General features: G+C 48.3%; 1 protein-coding gene across 3 annotated transcripts; it reads left to right on the plus strand.

Annotated features, from left to right (window-relative positions):
- Positions 1–171: 171 nt before the first annotated feature.
- GLYR1 (glyoxylate reductase 1 homolog) lies at positions 172–27,262 on the plus strand. 3 transcript variants are annotated; one of them, XM_069984299.1, is made up of 17 exons: positions 172–349; positions 1,678–1,714; positions 4,986–5,065; positions 7,479–7,620; positions 9,141–9,296; positions 11,123–11,209; positions 14,418–14,489; positions 14,867–14,917; positions 14,999–15,072; positions 16,898–16,997; positions 17,316–17,369; positions 19,856–19,966; positions 22,784–22,885; positions 23,117–23,279; positions 23,909–24,088; positions 24,232–24,356; positions 24,676–27,262. In XM_069984299.1, exons 1-17 carry the CDS (start codon positions 309–311, stop codon positions 24,748–24,750), a joined length of 1,650 nt encoding a protein of 549 aa, XP_069840400.1. In that variant the 5' UTR covers positions 172–308; the 3' UTR covers positions 24,751–27,262. The 3 variants fall into 3 exon arrangements, with proteins under 3 accessions (XP_069840400.1, XP_069840402.1, XP_069840401.1); XM_069984301.1 differs by lacking the exon at positions 11,123–11,209; XM_069984300.1 differs by lacking the exon at positions 17,316–17,369 and having other exon boundaries at positions 173–349.
- Positions 27,263–27,304: the final 42 nt, after the last annotated feature.

Consider the following 27,304-nt stretch of genomic DNA (forward strand, 5'->3'; position numbering starts at 1 on the left):
GCCCTCGAGCCAATTGGCGCCCTGACAGGTCACGTGGCCACGCTTTGTTCTCTGACGGGACGCCCTAGCCAGTGAGTCGCCTTCCCGCCTTTTCCTATTGGTGGAGTCAGGAAAGTGAAGGCAGACGCGGATTGGTTCTTCACGGTCACGTGAGTGGCGTAGTGTGACGTGTGTAGGCCGGCCGTTGCAGCTGCGTAGGGTACGAGCACGGCGGGTGGGGGTGTTTCCTGTTTTCCCGGCATCCTCTGCGCGGTCAGTATTCCTTCCTATCCCCACATCCTTCTCCCCGCTCTGCCTGTGTCGGTAAGATGGCGGCGACAGTGAGTCTGCGACAAGGAGACCTGGTGTGGTGAGTGCTGCGCTGTGGGGCCGCCATCTGCTCATGGAGAGTGCGGGCGGCGGAGGGGCGGTCATGTGACAGGGCTCCGGGGGACGTGACGGGACGTGCTGCCGGCGTGGGCTCCCTGCGGGTGCACGGTATTGGGGGGGTCAGGCTGGATAGAGGGTCGGTCGTTAGGGGTCTGTGTGGGGTAGGAGTGCTGGTTGTTGGGGAGTCAGTGGGGAGGGGCATTCTGGGTATTGGCGGGGGGGGGGGGGGGGGCAGCAGCAAGGGGGCTCCAGGTTTGTTGGGTTTGTTGCCAGGTGCTCCTGGTTGTGGTGGGGGGACAGTGGGGAGGGGGCTCCTGGTTGTGGTGGGGACAGTGGGGAGGGGGCTCCTGGTTGTGGTGGGGGGACAGTGGGGAGGGGGCTCCTGGTTGTGGTGGGGGGACAGTGGGGAGGGGGCTCCTGGTTGTGGTGGGGGGACAGTGGGGAGGGGGCTTCTGGTTGTGGTGGGGACAGTGGGGAGGGGGCTCCTGGTTGTGGTGGGGGGACAGTGGGGAGGGGGCTTCTGGTTGTGGTGGGGGGACAGTGGGGAGGGGGCTCCTGGTTGTGGTGGGGGGACAGTGGGGAGGGGGCTCCTGGTTGTGGTGGGGGGACAGTGGGGAGGGGGCTTCTGGTTGTGGTGGGGGGACAGTGGGGAGGGGGCTCCTGGTTGTGGTGGGGGGACAGTGGGGAGGGGGCTCCTGGTTGTGGTGGGGGGGCAGTGGGCTTCTGGTTGTGGTGGGGGGGCAGTGGGGAGGGGGCTCCTGGTTGTGGTGGCGGTGAGAGGGACAGTGGGGAGGGGGCTCCTGGTTGTGTGGTGGGGGGACAGTGGGGAGGGGGCTCCTGGTTGTGGTGGGGGGACAGTGGGGAGGGGGCTCCTGGTTGTGGTGGGGGGACAGTGGGGAGGGGGCTCCTGGTTGTGGTGGGGGGACAGTGGGGAGGGGGCTCCTGGTTGTGTTGGGGATCAGTGGGGAGGGGGCTCCTGGTTGTGTTGGGGATCAGTGGGGAGGGGGCTCCTGGTTGTGTGTTGGGGATCAGTGAGGAGGGGGCTCCTGGTTGTGTGTTGGGGATCAGTGAGGAGGGGGCTCCTGGTTGTGTGTTGGGGATCAGTGGGGAGGGGGCTCCTGGTTGTGTGTTGGGGATCAGTGGGCTGCTCTTAGTGTGGGGCTGTGGAGGATCAGTAGGGCGTGAGCTGTGGGGGGCAGTGCGGAGCCATCATGTGCCAGGTAACATACCGGGGGGGATTGTATATTTAGTGTTATATTTTATGATTTCCATCTCACTCACCTCCATCTTCTTCTTCTTTCTCTTTAGGGGAAAACTGGGCCGGTATCCCCCGTGGCCTGGGAAGGTGAGTGACATACAAGTGCAGGAGGTCTGTGGCATCTGTCACATCCATCAGTGCAATGGGCTAATACTGTACAGCCCTATATACTATACAGCCCAAGATCCCAAACTGTGGGGGACTCTATACTGCTGTACAGCCGATCAGGAACACAGATCAGGAACTGTGGGCAGACACTATACAGCCCGATATCAGGAACTATGTGCAGACACTATACAGCCCGAGATCAGGAACTGTGGGCAGACACTGTACAGCCCGAGATCAGGAACTGTGGGCAGACACTGTACAGCCCGAGATCAGGAACTGTGGGCAGACACTGTACAGCCCGAGATCAGGAACTGTGGGCAGACACTGTACAGCCCGAGATCAGGAACTGTGGGCAGACACTGTACAGCCCGAGATCAGGAACTGTGGGCAGACACTGTACAGCCCGAGATCAGGAACTGTGGGCAGACACTGTACAGCCCGAGATCAGGAACTGTGGGCAGACACTGTACAGCCCGAGATCAGGAACTGTGGGCAGACACTGTACAGCCCGAGATCAGGAACTGTGGGCAGACACTGTACAGCCCGAGATCAGGAACTGTGGGCAGACACTGTACAGCCCGAGATCAGGAACTGTGGGCAGACACTGTACAGCCCGAGATCAGGAACTGTGGGCAGACACTGTACAGCCCGAGATCAGGAACTGTGGGCAGACACTGTACAGCCCGAGATCAGGAACTGTGGGCAGACACTGTACAGCCCGAGATCAGGAACTGTGGGCAGACACTGTACAGCCCGAGATCAGGAACTGTGGGCAGACACTGTACAGCCCGAGATCAGGAACTGTGGGCAGACACTGTACAGCCCGAGATCAGGAACTGTGGGCAGACACTGTACAGCCCGAGATCAGGAACTGTGGGCAGACACTGTACAGCCCGAGATCAGGAACTGTGGGCAGACACTGTACAGCCCGAGATCAGGAACTGTGGGCAGACACTGTACAGCCCGAGATCAGGAACTGTGGGCAGACACTGTACAGCCCGAGATCAGGAACTGTGGGCAGACACTGTACAGCCCGAGATCAGGAACTGTGGGCAGACACTGTACAGCCCGAGATCAGGAACTGTGGGCAGACACTGTACAGCCCGAGATCAGGAACTGTGGGCAGACACTGTACAGCCCGAGATCAGGAACTGTGGGCAGACACTGTACAGCCCGAGATCAGGAACTGTGGGCAGACACTGTACAGCCCGAGATCAGGAACTGTGGGCAGACACTGTACAGCCCGAGATCAGGAACTGTGGGCAGACACTGTACAGCCCGAGATCAGGAACTGTGGGCAGACACTGTACAGCCCGAGATCAGGAACTGTGGGCAGACACTGTACAGCCCGAGATCAGGAACTGTGGGCAGACACTGTACAGCCCGAGATCAGGAACTGTGGGCAGACACTGTACAGCCCGAGATCAGGAACTGTGGGCAGACACTGTACAGCCCGAGATCAGGAACTGTGGGCAGACACTGTACAGCCCGAGATCAGGAACTGTGGGCAGACACTGTACAGCCCGAGATCAGGAACTGTGGGCAGACACTGTACAGCCCGAGATCAGGAACTGTGGGCAGACACTGTACAGCCCGAGATCAGGAACTGTGGGCAGACACTGTACAGCCCGAGATCAGGAACTGTGGGCAGACACTGTACAGCCCGAGATCAGGAACTGTGGGCAGACACTGTACAGCCCGAGATCAGGAACTGTGGGCAGACACTGTACAGCCCGAGATCAGGAACTGTGGGCAGACACTGTACAGCCCGAGATCAGGAACTGTGGGCAGACACTGTACAGCCCGAGATCAGGAACTGTGGGCAGACACTGTACAGCCCGAGATCAGGAACTGTGGGCAGACACTGTACAGCCCGAGATCAGGAACTGTGGGCAGACACTGTACAGCCCGAGATCAGGAACTGTGGGCAGACACTGTACAGCCCGAGATCAGGAACTGTGGGCAGACACTGTACAGCCCGAGATCAGGAACTGTGGGCAGACACTGTACAGCCCGAGATGAGGAACTGTGGGCAGACACTGTACAGCCCGAGATGAGGAACTGTGGGCAGACACTGTACAGCCCGAGATGAGGAACTGTGGGCAGACACTGTACAGCCCGAGATCAGGAACTGTGGGCAGACACTGTACAGCCCGAGATCAGGAACTGTGGGCAGACACTGTACAGCCCGAGATCAGGAACTGTGGGCAGACACTGTACAGCCCGAGATCAGGAACGGTGGGCAGACACTGTACAGCCCGAGATCAGGAACGGTGGGCAGACACTGTACAGCCCGAGATCAGGAACGGTGGGCAGACACTGTACAGCCCGAGATCAGGAACGGTGGGCAGACACTGTACAGCCCGAGATCAGGAACGGTGGGCAGACACTGTACAGCCCGAGATCAGGAACGGTGGGCAGACACTGTACAGCCCGAGATCAGGAACGGTGGGCAGACACTGTACAGCCCGAGATCAGGAACGGTGGGCAGACACTGTACAGCCCGAGATCAGGAACGGTGGGCAGACACTGTACAGCCCGAGATCAGGAACGGTGGGCAGACACTGTACAGCCCGAGATCAGGAACGGTGGGCAGACACTGTACAGCCCGAGATCAGGAACGGTGGGCAGACACTGTACAGCCCGAGATCAGGAACGGTGGGCAGACACTGTACAGCCCGAGATCAGGAACGGTGGGCAGACACTGTACAGCCCGAGATCAGGAACGGTGGGCAGACACTGTACAGCCCGAGATGAGGAACGGTGGGCAGACACTGTACAGCCCGAGATGAGGAACGGTGGGCAGACACTGTACAGCCCGAGATGAGGAACGGTGGGCAGACACTGTACAGCCCGAGACCAGGAACGGTGGGCAGACACTGTACAGCCCGAGATCAGGAACGGTGGGCAGACACTGTACAGCCCGAGATCAGGAACTGTGGGCAGACATACCATTATATACAGTCCGAGAGCAGGTACTATACAGCTATATACTATACAGCCTGAGGTCAGGAACTGTGGGCAGACATACCGTTATATACATTCCAAGAACAGGTACTCTACAGCTATATACTATACAGCATGAGATTCATGTTGTCAGCTGCCATCAGCCACTCACCATGGTATGTTTTGCTGTATATGCTCAGGCCTCCCCTTTATGTATATAGCCCCAGAGCTCCACTTTATATTGTATGAGACAATGTCCATCTCTTGGGCTTCGTCCTCATCCTCCCTTTTTCTCCATCCACAGATCGTCAATCCGCCCAAGGATTTAAAGAAGCCTCGTGGAAAGAAGTGCTTGTTCGTGAAATTTTTTGGAACTGAAGATCAGTAAGTATGACGGCGAGACCGAACAGGACTAAGGAAAAAAGTTTGTATTGACTCCTGCAGAGCTGTGTGACCTACTGTAATATTACTGCTCCTGCATGGTGAGCGGCAGCAACAGAAACACCAGATGCCAGAATTGTAGTTTTTTTCCCATCACATCCCATAAAAGGGGGATAGGAATCAATCAAAACGTACAGATAAAAATATCATGGTGCAAAAATTCCTTTTTTTAAAAATTTTAATATAACATTTTTTATTGGTTTCAACAAGAATTTAAAAAACTTACAGGAAGTAGTTCACATTAGAGAGTAATAGTATTATTTTGTCATAGTTCAAACAACATGGTAGGACACGGTCATGTGATTTTCCTGTGTTAAAAAAAACCGTTAAAAACTATAACGGAAGCAGAAAAAATGTGTATAGATTTGTGTCTGATGTGTTGTGATATTATATTTAAACATTTTATTGAGTTTTTACATGCATTGTGATATTAAGTAGAGACGAGTGGATTTACAGTAATAGGGAAGCACCTGCTTAAATCTGCAATCAGCTCATCAGCTGCTGCCATATAAGTCACTGACTCTCTGTGCGGCTTCTGTCCGGGTGTCGGAAAAAGCTATATTCAGTCCTAAGGGAGCGCCTCCCAGTTTCCCAGGACTGGATCCAGCTTTTCCCAGCACCCAGGGAGGAGTTGCGGCATGGAGCGTCAGTGAGTTATCAGGCAGCAGCGATAACAAAGCACTTCCCTATTACTGTAAATCCGCTCGTCTCTACTTATACGGGATGTGGGGTAAGGATAATGTTCCATGTTATCTGAGGTGAGTTTTTTTAGTTCTTTAGTTTAGTTCTTTTAGTTATGGGGTTGGTTGGCGAGAAGTTTTTTTTGTTTCACAGCAGCGTTAGGGAGCTGTACGGCCTTAGCCATACGCGGTGATGATATATTTTTCCAATGTAATATTAGTTTTGTGGACCATACTAGGACTGTGATGATGGTTCTGAAGCTGGGGGGATTTTTTCTCACTTTTCAAAAATAAGACTGGGTGTTATATTAATTTTGAAGTGTTGCCTATAATTTAGGCCTATTCCAGAAACCCTACAATATCAAGGTAGGGATTATTTTCTGGGTAGGGCTTATTTTTGGAGGGAAGGGGTATGTGCAGGAGTGTGGTCTCTGGTTTTAGTGATGGTTTAGTAGATGGTTTGGTGAGATCATTGTTGGTGTGGTTAGTAGCTTTCCAGATGGGATAGATATGGGTGCAGTCCCTGGATATATGGAGAAGGGTTCCTACTCTACCACATTCTCTCCAGCAAGGATCTATGGTAACATGCAGTGTCATATTGATGGGATAAAGTACCAGTGTAGATGTATATAATTTTTTTTTTAAATATATATATGTTGAGCTTCAGGTTTTGTTTTTTGTTTTTTTGGTGTTTTTTCTTTTTGTATGGGCCTTTAGGAACGTTCCCAGTCTTCTGGTCTTTTTGCCGTGCAGTGATCTTCAGTGTCTGTTTTGCATTCAGTAGGTTGTAGTAAAGGTTATTACCTTTCTGTGGATGCGTTTGGGTTAGGTGTTTGATTTAGCGTTGTTGGGTTGCTGCTTTTTATGTATGAAGTGGTAGATTTGTAGACATCTAAACCAATCTTTTGGGGTAAGTTTTGTAGAGATATGGAAGATAGCTTTCCATTTGGATATAGTAAATCGTTGAGGTTTGAGATTCCTAATGTTTTCCTCTGTTTATTATGTAAATGAGGTATCAGATCTTCAGGGTTCTCCAGTGGGAATAGACTGTGTGAAACTGGAGTCCTTAGTTATTTAAAGAAGCAGTTCACAAAAAAATTATCCTGCAGTGCGGCTTCGCTCCGGTCCTGGGGCGCTGTTCAAATCTGTTGCGGGCTCACATCAGCCTCTGCAGTGACTCCTCTTCTGTCTCCTGTGATTGTACGCTGGAACTCACGGATTCAATGGATTCTCTATGGAAGCGCATGACTTCCGGCATTCAATCAAAGGAGACAGAAGAGGAGTCACTGTAGAGGCTGATGTGAGCTTGCGGCGGATTTGAACGGCGCTTGGGACACCGATCAGCTGTGGTGAGTGCCAGCGCCTGGCAGGGGCCAATAATATTTTTTTGTGAAGTGCTTTAAGCGACTCTGTACCCACAATCCCCACCTCCACCCCCCGTCAGAGAGCTGCTTTTAATCCAAGATCTGTCCTGGGGTCCGTTCGGCAGGTGATGCAGTTATTGTCCTAAAAGACAACTTTGAAACTTGCAGTCCTGTGTCAAATTAGGAGAATAACTGCATCACCTGCCGAACGGACCCCAGGACAGATCTTGGATTAAAAGCAGCTATGGTGGTCATACTGTAGTGATGTGTGCCGCAGCCTGTAACCTTACACTGTGTTGTGTTCCCTCTCAGCGCCTGGATTAAGGTGGAGCAGCTGAAGCCCTATCACCCCCACAAGGAGGAGATGATCAAAGCCAACAAGGGCAAGCGCTTCCAGCAAGCAGTGGACGCGGTGGAGGAGTTCATAAAGAAAGTGAAGGCAAGACAAGAGCAGGTAGGTGACCGGTTCTCTGGATTAGTGCCAGGCTCTCTAGTGTCTGAGGTTATTCCTGGACAGGGAGGGGCAGGGAGGGGGTTATTGGGTTAGTATCACAGTCCCATTGACTGACAACAAACAGAGATCTATTTTTTTTTTTTAGTTTTGTTTTTAAACTTTTATGTTTTATTGTCCCACTAGGGGACTTAAAGGGGCAGTGTCACAAAACAAAGAGGGTAAAGTGAGATGTGTATCGCATACATGTTAAGTAGAAAAAAAATATGCAGTTTTCAGTAAAGCAACTTACATCACTGTGCCCGTTTTCTTCCCTATGAGTCTGATCACTTCCTGGTTTCCTCTCTGACCTGTGACCCTGTGGTTGCCAGGCAACAGGGCAGACACTTTCCCACAATCCCCCTTGTTTGCATGTGAAGTGAAAACCGAACTGTATTAATGAGACAGATCATGTGACTGGGATTGAACTGAGCATGAGTGACCCCAGATTCGTGGCGGGCTGTAACCAAGGGCGACAGGTTATGGCACGGAGCAGCACATGGGGAATTAGTGATTGATCTTTCATACCATACATCTTAGGAAATGTTTTTAAATCTGAAAATGTTTCGTTTAACATAACGCATCACTATAGACCTGGCTTCCTTCATGACACCGCCACTTTTAAAGGAGAAGTTCCATAACATTTTTAGAAAAAAACCTAAAAGCAGGAGGGTGCAGTAACAAAGTATAGTTGCATATCCTCGTGTTTGATAGCACCGCTCCCAAGTCCAGCTGCAACTTCACGTACCCAGCTGAGTGATTGCCAGCTCAGCCAATCAGTGGAGTGGAATACTGCCCCAGTCTGGCTGAGCAGGCAATGGTTCAGCCGGGCCACGACGTTGCAGCTGGAAGAGCCAGGTATGTGATGTACCCAAATTCCAGTCAAATATAACAGCTATTGGCCAGCAGCGGGACCAGGGATCGGTGCTACCGAGCCTGAGGACTAATAAGTATATGTTGTTAAAGGAAATCTGTCTCTACCTTTGTGCTGCCGTAAATGTTGGCAGCATAAACTAGTGACAGAAATGCTGAACAGATCAGTGTATTACTTACATCATTCTGTTCAGCAGCTGGTGGGCAGAGTTTTCTCCCTATAGATGCTGTGGTCACACTGTCTGCAGCATCTATAGGGTTAACTGCTGAGATCTGAGCGCAGCTTGGGTCCTGGCAGTAGCAGCGGGTGCCCAGCTATCACTAACCGCTTCTGTTTCCAGTACATCTGAGGTTGTTCTCAGCATGTCCTGGTGCTGAAAGGGTTTAGGGTTAGACCCCCACAATCACAAGCCTTGGTGCATCCTAGCTATATGTCCCTTTTAATGGTTAATGTACCAGTTATATAAAATTCCTTTAATCCATAAAATCTGCTCTCTGGGTTTTGGGGATTTATCTGTACGTTCTGCTCAGCCTCATCACTATGAGGGATTGTCTGTCTCCTTTATAGATGGGAGATTCTTCACATAGTCACTGTCATTGTGTTTCCACAGAACTCTGGCGATGACAAAGGCAAAAAAGAAGGCAAATCTAAGAAGCCAGCCGGAGAAAGAAAGAGGAAGTCTTCAGATTCTGCCGCCGGTTCACCTTCAAAAAAATCTCGTGACCAGAGCCCACGTAAACGCGGGAGACCACCAAAGGAAGAAAAGGTGCACAGCACATACCCAGCGCTCACTGAAAGACTCCTGAATCCCCGGCAGCTTCTTGAGGAGCTACATAGATTTACTGTAGATCAGTAAATGGCTCTCCAGCTGTTGCAAAACCAAAACCTGCACTTTCGTAACAGCTTGAGAGCAACAAGTTGGAGATTCCAGGAGTTTTTCAGGTGTATATAATAAAGATTGTCTCTCCCTTCCAGGGGGAACTGTCAGCTAGAAAAGACATCCTTGATTGTTTACATGGTCACACAGCTACAGTATGTAAGTAGGGAGCCTACCCAAACCTTTATTGTAGATGTCCGAGGCTGCTATATTGCCGCTCTGACGTGTCAGACGTGTGTCCAGGGCAACATAGTGTGCAGCAATACAAAGCATTGCAGTCTCAGACAGCTACAAGATGTGTATATATAGTCTCTCTACTTCTACAGCTATGTAAGCAGTTTGGGTGTCTTTTCTAACTGACCGTTTCCCTTTTAAGGGGCTGAAGCAAAACACAGGGTCACAAAAGAGGAGCCCAATGCCATGTTTCACCCTCCGGGGTCCAGAACTAGTTGTAGCAATGCACTTGGTGTTTCAGCGCACCTGTACAGACCTAAGATGTTTCACAGCGAAGGGCTTGTTTATTTTTTTTATTGATTAGACAACCCTGTGAGTGACTCATTTCAGCATTTAGAAATCTGACAGACCAGATTGTGTTCTTAACAATTCCCTGTGATCTTAAAGTGTCCCTGTCGTTATAACTTTCAACTTCTAAATCAACAGTAGATTTATTATAAAGCAGTTTGCAATATACATTTATTATATTTATTTATTTATATGCTATAAAATAAAGCTATACTTACCAGAAATCCAGGTCCAGTCTCCTGGAGGCAGCTATACTTAATGTATCCAGGTCCAGTCTCCTGAAGGCAGCTATATAACAGCTATACTTACTGTATCCAGGCCCATTCTACTGAATGCAGCTATATAACAGCAATACTTACTGTATCCAGGTCCAGTCTCCTGAAGGCTGCTATATAACAGCTATACTTACTGTGTCCAGGCTCCTAAAGCTTTTTAGTCTTGTGCTTGATAAATCTCCCTCTATAAGTCACTGGTCTGACATCACTCTCACAAGTATCACAGCCACCATGCTCCATGTACTCCGCTTCTGGTGAGGTCTGAGGGACTGCGAGGTTATCCTGCTCGGATCTAGGGAACAGAGTACATGTAAGCATTTGCCAGAATGCTGCTTTCACACCGGCCCCTTCAAACAAATGATCAGTGGGATGCCAGGGGTCAACACAAGCATCTATAGGCTGTATCCATGTTTTCCTGGACTCCCTAGGGCTGCATACATAGTAACATGGTTAATAAGGTTGAAATAATAATAACCTTAAGTCCAACAAGTTCATCCAAGTTCAGCCACAGGTAATCAAATGCCGAATGATCCGACTTGAACACATTGTTGTGCTCATCCCTAGTCCTGAGGATAGTGCATCAGATTTGATAAGCTGGACGATAACCTCTAAGTCTGGACTTCAGGCCGATACATTGTAACAAACTATTAATCCATAAGAGATTTGGGCTGATGTGTTTAGCTCACAGAGGATTGTCTAGATTGGAATGCATTTGTAACAAACCCTCAGCTGTGAGAAGTTTTAAATCAGGGTGGTTTTCATATAAAACCTGAATATGATGGTTGCCCCGCATCGTCGTCCCTGTAGGCAGTAGTAGTGATGAGAGAAATCCTCCCGTTTTTAGGAGCGGTGCCTTAAAGAATTAGTGGGGGTCACTGCCGGCTTTTCTCTAACGTTCTCCCCCCCTGGTTTTATTAGGACACCACATCCCCCCAGCCCAGCTCACTGAAGAAGCTAGCAATGAAGACTGTGTCTCGGTTTAGCTGGCCCCCACCCACGAGCGAGGTAAGAATAGATCAGGGGTCCCTCAGCTCCTGTCCATACTGAGGTGGAGGGGTGAGGCCTTCATCTGTCTCCACACCCACTGTCACCAGTGCACAGGGGTGGGCACCAGAGTGGAGGACACTAGTTACCATAATAACAGGACAGCTATTTTATTATTCTGGATATTGTCTGCTATATTTGTAAAAGCTTGGTATTCGGGCCGGGACCCCTTTTTTCACAATGCCCGGGGAGTGGATGAAAACAATACCGGCCACTTACCTCCCTGACTCCAGCGCTGGCACTTGCATTCCACCACTCTGGTCATGAGACGTGACAGACCCGCATAGCCACACAGAGGCGAAACTCTGCTACAGCTGCTGAATGGGTGAGCAGGCCTGTCACGTCTCAAGATCAGGAAGCGACCAGAGTGGTGGAATTCAAGTGCCAGCACTGGAGCCGGAGAGGTAAGTGGACGTTGTTTTCATCCACCCCCTCCCCAAGCATTGTGGGAAATAAAGGTCCTGGACGTAATATCTCTAACACTATTATCAGTATAACAGAAGGATTACTGAACACTTTTGCTACTTTCTGATAGACGATGGGGGGGGGGGGTTATTAAGAGGAAAATGGCGCCTAGATTTTCTTTATGATCAGCCAGAGACAAATTAGAAAAGTTTAAAAAAATAAATAAAAAGTGGCGTCCATCTTCTAAACAGCATTTAGAGATTTTCCAGCCCACCTCAATGGACACAGGCAACAACAGACAGGATCTGTCCTATTTATATAAATTGGCAAAGGTTTCTGGGTATGTTTTGTGACCTTTGTAGATGTTATTCCACAGGGAGAGGGAGGCCAATTGTCTTCTGTCTGTGATGAGGAGGAGGCTGCGGTAGATAGAGAACAGGAAGTTTCAGCTTTGTTTTAGGCCTAGTGGTGAGAAAGGAAACTGCACTTGTGGTTACATCCAACAGGACAGGGGCTTTGTGCTGCTGATGTGTTTAGCTCACAGAGCATTGTCTAGACTGGATACAACTGCAATAAATCCAAACTATTTTAAACTTGATTGTTCCAGTTCACGGAATACAAATAGAGTGAGAAAATTAAAGGTGAGGTCCATTAGTGAGCTGTAGAAGATATCATTACAGTCCGGACCCCATTCCCTCCCTGGATGTCTTCTCCTCTGAGTACATTGATCCTTTAGTCATTGTAAGCTGGTGTATTTCGGTGACCACCCTCTCAGGGTTTCCTCCGGTCACCATATTGGGATAGTACCAGTCTCCTTTATCTCAAAGTGGTGTGCCTACTTATGTAAGTATAGCCCAGAGGTCTGCAGATTGTTGCTCTGTCTGCAGAGCGGTGGTAAAGCCTGAGTTCCTCTGCTGTAGAGGGAAGCAGCTCAGTTTCTCTCTCTGTGTTCGGTTTCAGCGTACCGCGGACGACCCTCACTTCCGCCACTTCCTGCTCAGCCAGACCCAGAAGGTAGGCCGCACCCAAGCATGCAAGAGCAACTGCGGAGGCCATTCCTGGTCCTCTCCTGCTTTTAGCATCAGACGACAGTTATCCGCAGGGTGCAGAGAGGCAACGTTCTCGTCCGTATCTCTATCATCACGTACACCACTCCCTGGTGGCTGACTGTACAGTGTCCTCTGGTGTTGTGCATTGGGGAAGATGTAGTGTTCACAGCAGATGAGAATACACTTGTGGCAATGCAGTTCTCTGTGGTGAAGGGGGTGATACTGCACATTACTGTGACTGCAGCTCTGGGTGTCACTAGAGTAGAAAATGTCATGTTTGATCTGTGGACGTTAAAGGGGCTCTCTGGTGAATATCTTTTTCTTCCTAATCAACTGGTATTAGAAAGTTACAGAAATCTGTAATTTTACTTCTTTAAAAAAAAAAAATCTCTGGTCTTCCAGTACTTATCAGCTGCAGTATGTACTGCAGGAAGTGTTGTATTCTTTACAGTCTGACACAGTGCTCTCTGCTGTCACCTCTGTCCATGTCAGGAACTGCCCAGAGCAGCAGCAAATCCCTATAGAAAACCTCTCTTGCTCTGGACAGTTCCTGACATGGACAGAGGTGACAGCAGAGAGCACTGTGTCAGGATGGAAAGAATACATCACTTCCTGCAGGACATACGGCAGCTGATAAGTACTGGAAGATCAGAGATTTTTAAATAGAAGTAAATTACAAATCTGAATAACTTTCTCACACCAGTTGTTTTAAAAGAAGAGTCAGAGTACCCCTTTAAACAAGGCAATATTATTTATAGATATATTTAGTTACCACTTAAAGGGGCATTCCAGCAGAAAACAGAGCTCAGGTGACTTTGTACGGCTTATGCACTGGAGCAGGTGTGCTGCCTATGAGAAAGAGACGGCAACAATTTGAGCCAGTTATGACATGACCCCTGGACCAGATATGTGATTTATAATCCACATGGGCTCCAAGTTGAAGATCATTTTGTCTGAATGAATTTGGTTTAAAAGGAGGAGGGTTAAGCCTCAGCCAGACAACTTTGGCTGTGGCTTATCTCTCTGAGAACAAAAGGGTTGGGCAGGTATTCTTCCATCACTCCTGACACCATCTCCTCCACTGATGTCCGTCAGGGGAGAATCGGCGGCGCCCCACACATCACAGACTGGGCTTGGCTGACATAGGTATAAAGTGTACAGGAACCTTAGCACTGTTGATACTGTGGGAGCCTCTTACCCTCAACAACTTTATAGGGTGCCCATGAAAATCTATAGCCCTATATGTAACAGATGACTGCAGTCATACACAGCCAGAGCTGCAGTTGCTGGTGACCCCATGTTGGCTTGGCTGATGGCCATTTCTCCCCGTCCCTCCACACATGTTCCACTTGTGTTATCAAGGAGGGGTACACCGCTGGCGGAAACCTGGGATGGCGGCTTCTCTCTGAGAACAAAAGGATTGGACAATTAATATCCCATACGCAATGTTTCTCTCCTCACTTATCTTGGGGGTGGGGGGGTAGATAGACATTTGTCCGGTGGCCCAAGGGGGAGAGACTTGTAATAGTTGCAGTGTTAGGCGATAGTATGCCTGCAGGGCTTGTTATCATGGAGACGCATAGATATACGGAGGAGCTGTATACACCTGTGTGCTTAATAATCCCTGTAAGGCGGGATGGAAAGTCACAATGGTGCCGGTAACGTTTCAGGGTGCGGTTGCATCAGAATAATCCGCTCATTGTTTCTCCTTGCAGGAGGACACAGCAGGTGACAGCTGGCTGCTACACGGGCACAGGACGCTCGGCACAGAGATGGTGTTAAAGAAGGTATGGAGGGGGGGTTTGGGTAACATGTAGCAGTCGCTTCAGGAGACTTCTGCTGTCTTGGACTCATATCCTGAAAGTTCATGGGCTCAGAAATGTGCCCCTTCAGCTGTGATGGGTTAATCCTTGACGGTGTTTCACACAGTGCTAAGCTTTATGCTTCAGTGATCGGTTAGGGTCCTGGACCTAGTAAAAACTCCTGACACATCACACTGACTTTTTCTGCAACTACAGTGTCGACATATCTGCATCTGTATACTGCTATACGTTACTGTCGGCAGAGGATGACTTGTGTTGGGTATTATGGGCACTTGGCGGGGTTGGTGGTAGCTGGATACAGATCTGTTCACACAACACTGATCACCTCTTTCTGTCCCCAGCCCAGCGTCACATACCAGGCCATCAGCAAACGGCTGAAAGTATCAGAAGAGGTGAGGACATTTCCCCCATCACATGACTTCTAATTCAGTCCCTTCTCCGGTACTGACACCAGTCTCGTTTTCTGTTCACAGGACACTGGCTCAACCTCAATCCAGGCAGCAGACAGCACAGCCATCAATGGCAACATCACACCCACAGATAAGAAGTATGTGTCCAGCACTCTGTACGGGCACCTGGGAGGGACAACTGAAGACTTGTTAAAGGGATTGCTCGGCAAAAGTTAAAATGTATTTAAAGGGGCGCAGGTGCCCGAAAAATAAGGGATACTTGCCTGCATGACCCATCTTAAAATTCTTTTTTTTTTTTGGGCAGCCTCCTTTTAAAGGGGTTATTCTGTGCTCAAAAGTATTCAAAAAAACATGGCTACTTCCTCCGGAGACAGCACCACTCTTGTCTCCAGTTTGGGTACAGGTTTTGCGTCTCCAGTTTGGGTACAGGTTTTGCGTCTCCAGTTTGGGTACAGGTTTTGCATCTCTGTTCCTTTTAAGTGAATGGAGCTCAATTGCAAACCACACCTGAACTGAAGACAAGAGTGGCGCTGTCTCTGGAGGTGAGTAGCTATGTTTTTGTAGCGCTGGATAACTCTTTTACAGCTTTTATAATGTTTTCAGTATTTTGAGGAATTATTTTCTCACATGTCATTGGGGGACACGGACACATTGGGTCCTATTCACATCACGCTTTTCCCATATGTCCAAGAAGTGTAGGGATATTGGCAAATATGCTGATGTATACTTGGGTGGACTTTCTAAGTTTAATAGACTGAGAATAGCCTACTGGTGACCACATTTGGTTCTTGGCAGCACCTCTATTCCTCTGTTCACACTGGAAGTTGCACGCTGCTTGTGGCTTAAGTACAGCCAAAAAGTGCAACAGGGGGTGTGTGGCTACCTCCTGTTGGCTTGCACTCCACCCATGTCCCAAGGGTGCTATAAAAACGACCATGACTGAGGACTATAAAAAGAGATTATTTGGCTCCTATCTGCCCAGTTGTTGGTTTGTTCAGCCCAGGAGAGGCCATTGCTAGTGTGAGAATGCTAGAGTAGGGACCATGTCTCTGAGGACACCGTAACGTTGGTGACATGGTACACTCTGTTTGATCAAATAGTTTGCTAAGATCCTCACTTTTCAATATCTACAATATAACCAAAGCAGATTAGATGGCACTTTTAGGTCCCAGAAATATTTTTGAATGAAAATACACATGTCAAAATTTACTGATTTGCACTGGATCTCGCCCCTGAGACCCACTGTGAACCTGGCTGTCAACTTTATCCATGAGCCTATGTAGAAAACAAATAATTTGTTCTGCTGGCCGATGAGCGGAGTGCCCACCATTTCCACCCCTGTACTCTGACTGTATCTCTGGGTTGCAATAGATCTCGGCAGTGAGTCCTGGTGCGCTCAGTGATATGTCATAGGTTACTGGAAATGACAGTAACACTTTAACTCAGTGTTCCTTCTGCAGACTACCTTATGAATGTTTGGCTGACAGCTACCCCTCTTGATCCCTCCCATATATATGGTGCTTGGCTTGACCAGTTGTGCATGTGTTTTCTATTGGGCAGAGGAGAAAGCTGCTGCCAGACTCGTGTTGACTTATCTCCTCAAAAACAAAATAATTGGATTTTGAAATCGAACATGTGCAGTCCCTCTCTCACAGTATCAGCTGTTAGGGAGATCCAGGAGGCCATTATACACATTACATACCAGTGGCCCTCCAATCGTTGCAGAACTACAATTCCCATCATGCATGGGCACCTTTCTGGCTTTTCAGGCTTGATGGTTATTTTAGTTGGGCATCACTGCATTGGATGGTCGGAGTTATTACCTTTTACCCCATTTGTTGGCGTTACACAGATGTGGAAGCCACGTATTTTCTGTGCTGTAAGAGATCCCGCCACCTCCCCATGCCCGGTCAGCCTTATCCCCTCCCTTGTTGATTTCTGATCTGTTTCTTTTATGTTTAGGATTGGATTTCTCGGTTTGGGCTTAATGGGCAGCGGCATAGTATCCAACCTGCTAAAGATGGGTCACACGGTGACTGTATGGAACCGGACTGCAGAGAAGGTAACCAACTGAGCGACCACTCTAGAGCGTTTATTGTGTGTCATTCAGTGCATTGCACCTGTCATGAAGGGGAGGACTTCATAGTGGTGTCTATTATGGAGGGTTTTAGTATTCCACTGGGGGCGGGGCTTGTATCCCCCCTTCCCCCCGCCCCAACGGTGGCGCCACGCATCACGCATCACGTGTGATCTCATACTTCATTGGAATCACTGCAGCGCCCCGTGTGTTCAGACCCAGCAGGGCTGACCTGTGACGTCTTAGTCTGTTACTGTGGAGACGGCCCTGAGAATATCAATCTCCGTTATTTCTCTAAACTAGAACACGTCTGGAGGAATTCACAGTGAAGTGTGGGATCAAGATGACACCAGCAAGGTAAAGACGCTTCCTTTCATCTCAGTCACCACAGAGCATTTCCCTTAAGAGGAAAAATAAGTCAAGAGTCGTCTCCTCATGTTTGTTCCTTGGAAAACTGGGTGACAGTCCGTATGATTATTGTTATAACTTCCACATCCTTGTGCAGCAAGGTTTATAGTCTTTAAAGAGACACTGTCAGTAAGGCTATACTGTCCTATCTCAGGAAAGCATAAACTAGTTACAGAGAAGCTGAGCAGAATGATGTATCACTTACATTGTCCTGTGCAGCGGATCCAGACATATCCTCCTGAATAACATGGATAATAAGTAGTCCTCTCCAATATGTGCATGTGCTCATTAGTCCTGGATATTCATGAGAAGCAGAAAATGCCGCCCACCAGCTGCTGATTGGCAGTTATCTATCCTTGCTGTATATAGTCACCTGTCAATCAGCAGCTGGAGAGCGGAGGAAAGGGTGTTTCAAGAATCCTATTCTCCTGCATATTAGGAGAACGGCTAAACAGTATGATTCAAGTAATACACCAATCTGTTCAGCATTTCTGTCACTAGTTTATGCTGCCCTCATTTAGGGTGGCACAAACGTAGTGACACATTCCCTTTAGAGGGGTTGTCCAGGCTTAGAAAGGCACTTTGCCGTTCAGGAGTCCAGAAACAACCCAGCTTTCTGAGGAATATAAATTATGGCTGGACAGTAATAGACCCTCCTGGTAACGGTATCCCTGCTTAACATGGCAGACTTACCAGTCAAGTGTCTGAGAAAGCTGAGTGACGTGTTTGTGCGTTGTATGGACCCTATTTAGATCTTATGGGTGCAGCTCAGCATCATTTCCCCAGACACAAGGATTGGCACGCTGTAATGGCAGCCACATTGATGGTCACCCACATTTCTTAGAAACCAGCCGTATACATTATATAAATCTGCCATCCGTTTATATTGTACTAACTTTATCCCAGATCACAAATGTCATCTGATAGGATCTGGGATGGTGACTGTCGATGGCGGATCCTGTGTGGGCAGCTTCTGGCATCCCTTTAGTAATGTGACAGTAACAATGGCTCTATTACTTATCTTTACTGGGAAATGCTCTAGATGGCGTATCTGTCAGTGGAGCCTCTGTCGGATCCGCTGTGAATTTCTCTCGCAATCTGGATGGGTATCCATGACAGTGAAACCTGTCTTGGATCAGAATAGATGTCGCACATATTTCCATTAAAGCGTGGTTCCTTATCATGGATGCATAAACCTTTAGATTACAAGAGACAGTCACCCTTGATCCGGTAGCGGCTGTAGCATCAGGTACGCTTTAAAGGGGTAGTCCACCCAAAAAAAATTTCTTTCAAATCAACTGCTGCCATGAAGTGACAGAGATTTGTAATTTACTTCTATTAAAAAATCTCAAGCCTTCCAGTACTTATTAGCTGCTGTATGCCCAACAGGAAGTTGTATTATTTCCAGTCTGGAGAGCAGGAGGGGTTTTCTATGGGGATTTGCTCCTGCTTTGGACAGTTCCTGACATGGACAGAGGTGGCAGCAGAGAGCACTGTGTCAGACTGGAAAGAAAACACCACATCCTGCTGGACATACAGCAGCTAATAAGTACTGGAAGACTTAAAGGGAACCTGTCACCCCCCGTGACGGGGTGACAGGCTCCCGACCCCCCGTTAGAGCCCCCTATACTCACCTAATCGCGCCGGGTCCCGCTTCTGGATCCGGTCGGGTGACGGAGATCTCAGCCGCTGCAGCCCGGCGCGCGCTGAGAGATGAGTCCAACGCTCATAGAGAATGACGGAGCGCTGGACTCTCCTGTCATTCTCTATGGGTGTTGGACTCATCTCTCAGCGTGCGCGCCGGGCTGCAGCGGCTGAGATCTTCATCACCCGAACACCTCCAGAAGCGGGACCCGGCGGGATTAGGTGAGTATAGGGGGCTCTAACGGGGGGTCGGGAGCCTGTCACCCCGGCACGGGGGGTGACAGGTTCCCTTTAAGATTTTTTAATAGAAGTGAATTACAAATCTCTGGCACTTTATGGCACCAGTTGATTTGAAAGAAAATTTTTTTGGGTGGACTACCCCTTTAAGGCCAGCTCTACTTTTATAGTCCTGGAATTGAGGGGAATCATGTAACACAGTATGGCTTCTGCCTCCTAGAAGTGACGTCCAGCCCTGCTCCCCCTATAGTGCTACAGTCACCCTCCATTCTATGACTGGTAGAAAAGCTGGAGGTAGCCTTGTTTTGTTATATATATTTTTATGCTCACTTCATCTTTAAATGGACACTAACCCCAGCAGTCATCTTATAATAATGGTTCTCGGGCGTCTCTGGAGGTTATATCATAGGAGAGGTGGCCGTTAAGAGTCACGTACAATGGCGGGGGGAAGGATGTTCGATATTAGGCTGATGACCTGCAGGTTTAGTGTCCTTGTTACCTTCTTTTTATTGTTCTCTCTCCTCTCTCACACGTCTTACCTCCATCTTTTGCAGTGTGACTTGTTCATTCAGGAAGGAGCACATATGGGCAGAACTCCGGCAGAAGTCGTCTCCACCTGCGACATCACCTTCGCCTGTGTGGCCGATCCCAAAGCAGCTAAGGATGTACGTTGCTATTATCTATGGGGTCTTTTATGCAGCTATGTATTTGCTTACCTCTCTCATAATGAACTGCTGACATAGCAGTGCTCAGCGGCTCAGCATGAATTATCTGTTTCTTGGGTCTCCATTCCTGCATCTTGGTCTCGTTCTGCTCCTGTGAGTTATCTCTGCAAGTATAGACTTTGTGTTAGAAAAATGTCTGCTTTCTTCCAAAAACCGCTCTACAGTTATCCTTTGGTTGTGTCATATTCTGCCTGGTTTCATTCACTATGATGGAGCTGCTTTACTGCACACAACCTGAGGACAGAGTGGTGCTGTTTGCCGTTGACAGCCTCTAACCTCATGTCTGACTTATAATCTCAGCACTTCTACAGATAAAATCCGTACCTAATTGTGTTAGTTCAGCTCTATAGACAACTAATAGTATTTTTACCCTGCTGAAAAATTGTTCAGTAAAAGTTCTGGAACAATTGACAGACTGCAGCAAATCTGCATAGCCCTGTGTGTCTCCTCCGGGTTCTTCTGTACATGGTATAATGCTAGCGGCCTATGAGCTGCCCCTCCTGGGCCTTACACTACCTCTATGGCTCCAGACCCCTGAACACATATAGAAAACATCTAGAGCCGCAGTCGGAAATATTCACTACAGCACAGCTAGGAATGATACCTGTGTGAGTGCAGGACACCTACCGGATGACACGATGGGGGCTGGGACATGTGCTTTATTGCCAGCTGTGAGATGTGCACTGAATAAAGGATTCCTTGGCTGTACTCCACTTCATTACAAGGAGCTAGAATGCACTAAGAGGAATCTGGATGAGACTAGATAGTTTTGGGAGAGCGTTCTGTGGAAAGGATTGGACCAGTGGTATAAAGACCATGCTTGTAATACGCAGAGGCATGGAGGTCAGTGATGTAGGGCTGGCCGCCTGCATTGTAAACTGGCAGGCTCGATCGTGTACCTGGCATCATGGATTCCCACAAATACCGGGCCATTTTAGGAAGGGAATGCTTCCCGCTCACATGTTAAAATCTTGTGATCAATGGCCTTTTCAGAAAGTGAGTGATCCTGATCGCAAAGTGACCCGGAGCTTGTAGAGAAGTAGATCCGGAAGCGTGCGGGAGATTCTTGGTCACCAGATTTACATCCCATTGAGAATATTTCTATAGGAAGCATCAGACATCACTGAGCACAAGGCCTCTGCATATGGAGGATGAGGAGGGGGGAAGAAGCTTGTTAGCTATTACAGATGTTATAGAAGCTATAGGAGGCTCCACAAAGTACTGAGGCGGGGGCCCCTGATATTGGTGCACATGGACCAGGGGGGTTACAGTTTTTCATTTGACATTTAAAGGGGTACTTTGGTGCTGATTAAACAAAAAAACAATCAATCATAAGCATGGGTTGTGACATGTGATGTCTGGTCCCGCCTCGACCACTGACAGGCTGAGTGGACCTCACGCGTCCGCAGCACTTGAAAAAAAAAAAAAAAGGGTCTGGCCGGACTTCTCCTTAAAAGAATATATTCTTCCCTAAGGCTGCATTCCCACATTCCGTGATCCTGACTGATCACGGACGTGGAATGCATGTACTGGAGTCCCCCAGCGCCCGGACAGCATCTGTAATTAGATGCTGGGAGCGGGGGAGACTGTATTCATAAGCGCTGCGCTGTAATGAATCAGCCGCGCGGTGCTGTTACTACAGCGCGGCGCTTATGAATACAGTCTCCCCCCAGCATCTAATTACAGATGCTGTCCGGGCGCGGGGGGACTCCGGTACTGGCATTCCACGTCCGTTAGGATCACGGAACTGGGGAATGCAGCCTTAGGCTGGAGCACTGCATAGTACCGCAGTTCCACAATAAGGAAATGTGGAGGGGAGAGGACAAGTCCCAGTTGGGGAAGGAGGGTCAGCACAAAACTATACAAAAAAAATATATTTCTAACGCTGTAGAGTGGCCGCCTCCTCCTCCTGGACTCCCCCCAGTGTGCAGACTTCCCGCCCTGGCACCATCTGCAATTGTGATGTTACTTGGAGGATTTGCTGAATTGGAAGGAATCCTCATACAACTCCCTCCTTATCATTTGTTATATCCCCCAGAAGGGGTGGGAAGTATATTCCAGGTTATACAAAACCCTCTATTGTAACAAAGGACTAACATCAAACCTAGATAGTCTGTGTTTTGTTTTTTTTCTCAGGGTCTGTGAATAGGTCCCTCTCCTTCATCCACATCACTAGGATGGGTTATGAGAGGAGGCGGCTGTATATGACTATAGTGTCTTCCGTCTCCTATTATTGAGAATGATATCCGCTAAGCTGCTGCCATCGTAGAAGAGTGATGACCACCAGACGGTGGTGTGGAGGGTTTCCTGTGTCTGCAGGAGTTCCTCTTTTATGCTTCTCTTTTTAAAGGCAGGGTAAAATAGTGACAGAGAAGCTGAACAGAATGATGTATCACTTACATTGTTCTGTGTAGCTGATTCAGAGAGATCCTCCTAAATAACATGGACAATTAGTAGTCCTCTCCATTATGTGCATGTGCTCAGTAGTCCTGGATGTTCATGAGAGCTGCTGATTGGCAGTTATCTATCCATGCTGTGTATAGGCAGTCACCTTTCAATCAGCAGCTGGAGGGCGGGGGGAGGGGTGTGGCAAGTATCCTATTCTCCTGCATACTAGGAGAACGGCTGAACAGAATGATGTAAGTAATACACCGATCTGTTCAGCATTTCTGTCACTAGTTTATGCCGCCCTCATATAACGTGGAATGAACCTAGTAACAGATTCCCTTTAAACATCTTTCTTTGTTCTGCTTTCAGCTGGTGTTGGGCCCCAGCGGCGTGCTGCAAGGGATTCGTCCAGGAAAGTGTTACGTGGACATGTCTACGGTGGACCCAGAGACTGTGGCTGAATTGGCGCAGGTACCTGGCCGTATGTACTATGTGTAACAGAAGGCTGAGGGTGGACTGAGAGCCTGGCCCCCTATCTTATAGCCTAAGTAAAGTCTCTTAGTATGTATATTGGTTTTCATATGATTCAGGCAGATAAAGACAGTGGAACATGAAAACTTATATTTGCAAATATAAGTTTTCATGCCCCTATCTTATAGCACCAGTCTGTTCGCATACTCACCCCTGTTCTCTGACCTCCAGGTTATAACATCTCGGGGCGGCCGCTTCCTTGAAGCTCCCGTGGCCGGTAACCAGCAGCTCTCCAATGATGGCATGTTAATAATCCTGGCAGCCGGAGACCAAGGCGTCTATGAAGACTGCAGCAGCTGCTTCCAGGCCATGGGCAAGACTTCCTTCTTCCTTGGTAATCTCATCCGATGCCTGAGTATTGTTCAGTGGCAGATTATAGTAATATAGCAGATGTCCACTCATGATGATAGTGAGAACATCACTGTATGTAATGGACCGGGGGGGGGGGGGGCATCCAGTGGGCAAAAAGGACTTTCCAGCAGCACAGTGTATTTAAGGAAAGGATTGTGCTGATCTTGTGGGACAAAGGGGGCAGAGGTCAGAGTATGTTGATCTTATGGGGTACAGTGACCTATCCCCTTGATATATCATTGGAGAGGATCTAGAGGTGATCCTGTATCTGGAAGCTCACACGATATATACGGCACTGTATTTCCCACATGGTATACGCTGCTGTATTTCCCACATGGTATACGCCGCTGTATTTCTAACATGGTATACGCTGCTGTATTTCCCACATGGTATACACCGCTGTATTTCCCACATGGTATACGCCGCTGTATTTCCCACATGGTATACGCCGCTGTATTTCCCACATGGTATACGCCGCTGTATTTCCCACATGGTATACGCCGCTGTATTTCTCACATGGTATACGCCGCTGTATTTCTCACATGGTATACGCCGCTGTATTTCCCACATGGTATACGCCGCTGTATTTCTCACGTGGTTTCTCTCTTCCAGGGGAGGTGGGGAACGCAGCCCGTATGATGCTGATTATTAACATGGTCCAGGGCAGCTTCATGGCCACAATAGCAGAAGGAATGACATTGGCGCAAGTGACCGGTCAGTCCCAACAGACCCTGCTGGACATCCTGATCCAGAGCCAGCTCTCCAGTATTTTCCTGGACCAAAAGTGCCAAAGTAAGACACCCCCACCCCTTCTCTGTTTTTCCTGTCTGTTCCCTGTCTGAGAGGCGTATAATGACAAATGTCATGGCCTCATTTTCTGCTCTACTTCCAAAGAACAAGTGAGCCTGTCTCTGACTGCAGATCTCTCCTTACAGACATCCTGCAGGGGAACTTCAAACCAGACTTCTATCTCAAGTACATCCAGAAGGACCTGAGGCTAGCCATTGCCCTGGGAGACTCCGTCAACCACCCTACCCCTATGGCTGCCGCGGCCAATGAGGTGAGGCTGAGCAGAAACATGTCTTCTGTCTGCAGAATTAGTTCTGTGGAGCAGATGAGCGGTCAGTAAGGAATTCCTTTCTTAAAGTGCCCGTCATGTCATGTAAGACGTTCTATTAGCAGCTGATAAGTACTGGAAGACTTGAGATTTTTAATAGAAGTAAATTTCAAATCAACTGGTGTCAGAAAGTGACAGAGATTTGTAAGATTTTTTTTTTGCTGGTGTACCCCTTTAAAGATTCACTTTAAATCAGATGATAACGGCAGTTTTATCCTTTTAGTATTATCCCACCTGATCCTTGTGTCTTTCTGTCCGACAGGTCTACAAAAGAGCGAAAGCATTGGACCAATCCGATAATGACATGTCCGCCGTCTACAGGGCCTACATCCACTAGTTCCTCCATTTCATTGTCCAGGATCCTCCTTTCTCCGCCTTGTTTTTAACTCCTCACAGTCCACCTCTGACTTTTTTTTTCCCCTCCAGATATATATATATTTTTTTCTTTTTTCTTCATTTCCACCGTTGGCACCAGAATCTAGTTTTCCGTGAACTGTCGGCACATCGGCTCCTCTCCGGGCAGCGGTGTTGGATTGGCTCCGGCCCTTGCACTATTGGCGACAGTTCCTCCACCGTTCTCTCTCTCCGTAGTGACCTATTCTTACAAAGTGGACTCTCCTGGTGCGCAGAACTTGTAGTTGGAGTGAACCCCTCCCCACTTCCCTCCCCTCAGTGCATGCTCATCTCGAGGACCATCCACTTCACTGCTGAAGGACATACGAACGTTACCTTGTAGACGCCAGTCCTCCAGATGACTACTTTCTCGGAAGATGATTTGCCTAGTTGTACAGTGCACAAGATACTTTTTTTTTTTTTCCTCTTTTTTTCTTAGGATCCCCCCCCCCCCCCCCCCCCTTCCCGTATTTCCTTCACCCGTCTCACATAAGGGGTTAATCGGTCAGCGGCTTTCTGATCACTTGCTTTTTATTTCTACTATAAATGCGTGGTTGCGGTAAGTGCGTGGGGGTCTCCAAACCTCAACAAAGACCACAAGTTATCTGCGCTTTGCTGCGCATCCTGTAAAGCAGTAGCTTCCAAGGTTGGGGACTTACTAGCTGTTGTGAAACTACAACTCCCAGCATGCCCTAATATGCTGGGAGTTGTAGACATGAAATAACAGGTTGGGGAACACTGCTCTACGATCTGGTTAGCAGCTTCTAACGTGGTGCTTTCTAACCTGTGGCTCTCCAGCTGTTGCTAAACTACAACGCCCAGCATGCCCTGACAGCCGAAGGCTGTCAGGGCATGCTGGGTGTTGTAGTTTAGCAACAGCTGGAGACGCCTAGTTTGGATCAGCGCTTGCTGATTGTGTGAGATTCTCTGCAGGAAGAGCATGGCCTGTTCCCTAGTGTTCCACTTGGTGGCGCTTCTCAGACCTTCACCTCCCCTAGAGCCTTTAGCCGTTTCAGTAGTGGCAGCTAGACACAGGAAATAGTTTTCATTTGCTTTTCTTGCCGAAAACCTTTTAAAGAGCCTCGATTTATTTATTTTATTGATTTTATTGTGCTTTTTTTATTTTTATTTTTTTTAGTTCTTTTAATGACAGGATAGAGTTAGTTTTATTTTTTTCCTTTCCGTGCAAAGATGATAAGCTAAAAAAAAAAAAAAAGACATGGTGGTGAGGCTTGGACAAGAGAGAAAGGGGGGGGGGGGGGGCCTTCCTGCTGGATTTCCTGTGAGATATATATATAATATATATATATATATATATATATATATATTATAGAGAGAGAGAGGAGGAGGGAGCTGAAGGTTTCTAGACTTATTTAGGAAGGTCATGTGTCCCAAGTGCATCATCCCAAAGAAACTAAAGAAACATCACCTGATTTACACTGAAGGAGTATTCCATCTGGGATTGGAGTTGTGCTGATGCAAACTGCAGCTCTCCCGGCTTTCACGGCATGATAGGAGTTGTAGTTTTGCATTTTGCTGAAGAGCCGCAGGGTGGGGGAGCACTGCACTAGGGAGATTACTATAAAGGGTATTCAACTCGGCTTTTTATACTTTATATCAGAGATGGGGAACCTGCGACCCTCCAGCTATTGCAAAACTACAATTCCCATCATGCCTGGATAGCCAAAGCCTTCAGCTTTGGCTGTCCAGGAATGATGGGAATTGTAGTTTATCAACTGCTGGAGCGCCACTGGTTCCCCATCTTTGCTGTATAGGATAGGTGGTAACAAACTGATCACTGGGGGTACAACTGCTGATCACTGGGGGTACAACTGCTGATCCTAGAGGTCTGACCCCCAGCAGATGGGGATAACAAGCTGAGATGGGAATACCCCTTTAAAATCCCTCGGGGCCATAGCAGTGGCCCTCAGCAGTTAGAAAATCCATGCCTCCTAGGACGCCATAACGGTATGCTGGGAGTTGTAGTATTACAACAGATAGCCGCTAAATAAATGTGCATGATACCAACACCTAACAGACACACGCTTGAGATGACCCCCATGGTTTGTAGTGTGGACATTAGGAAGAGCGCAGCCAGTAACCAGCAGAGCCCACGTCACCGCCGTACACTCTCATGACTCCCGCAGATTCCCCTTTAGTTTTATTCTGTTTTCTGATTGTCGCACACGCTGTAGCTTTCTCCCCCCCCCCTCTGATCAGACTTTAACCTGTTGTTTTGTTTTTTTTTTGGATTATTTTTATTGTTCATTTTGGGGGAGGGGGGTGTTGGGGGAGGGGCATTGTGAAAGGGGAGGGGCTTTTATGTTTTATAATTCAAAGTTTTGTCATTGGAAAATAGTGTGGTATATGGGAGGGGAGGGCGCGGGTAATAAGTGAGTTTTGTGCAATTAGCAATGCTACTGGCAGACAATAAAGCCTTCCTTGTTAATTATTTACATCACGCCTCTCGCCATTGTAAATGAACCAATATGGCCGCC

This window comes from Dendropsophus ebraccatus, chromosome 9 (assembly GCF_027789765.1).
Source record: "Dendropsophus ebraccatus isolate aDenEbr1 chromosome 9, aDenEbr1.pat, whole genome shotgun sequence".
NCBI classification, from domain to species: Eukaryota; Metazoa; Chordata; class Amphibia; order Anura; family Hylidae; genus Dendropsophus; species Dendropsophus ebraccatus.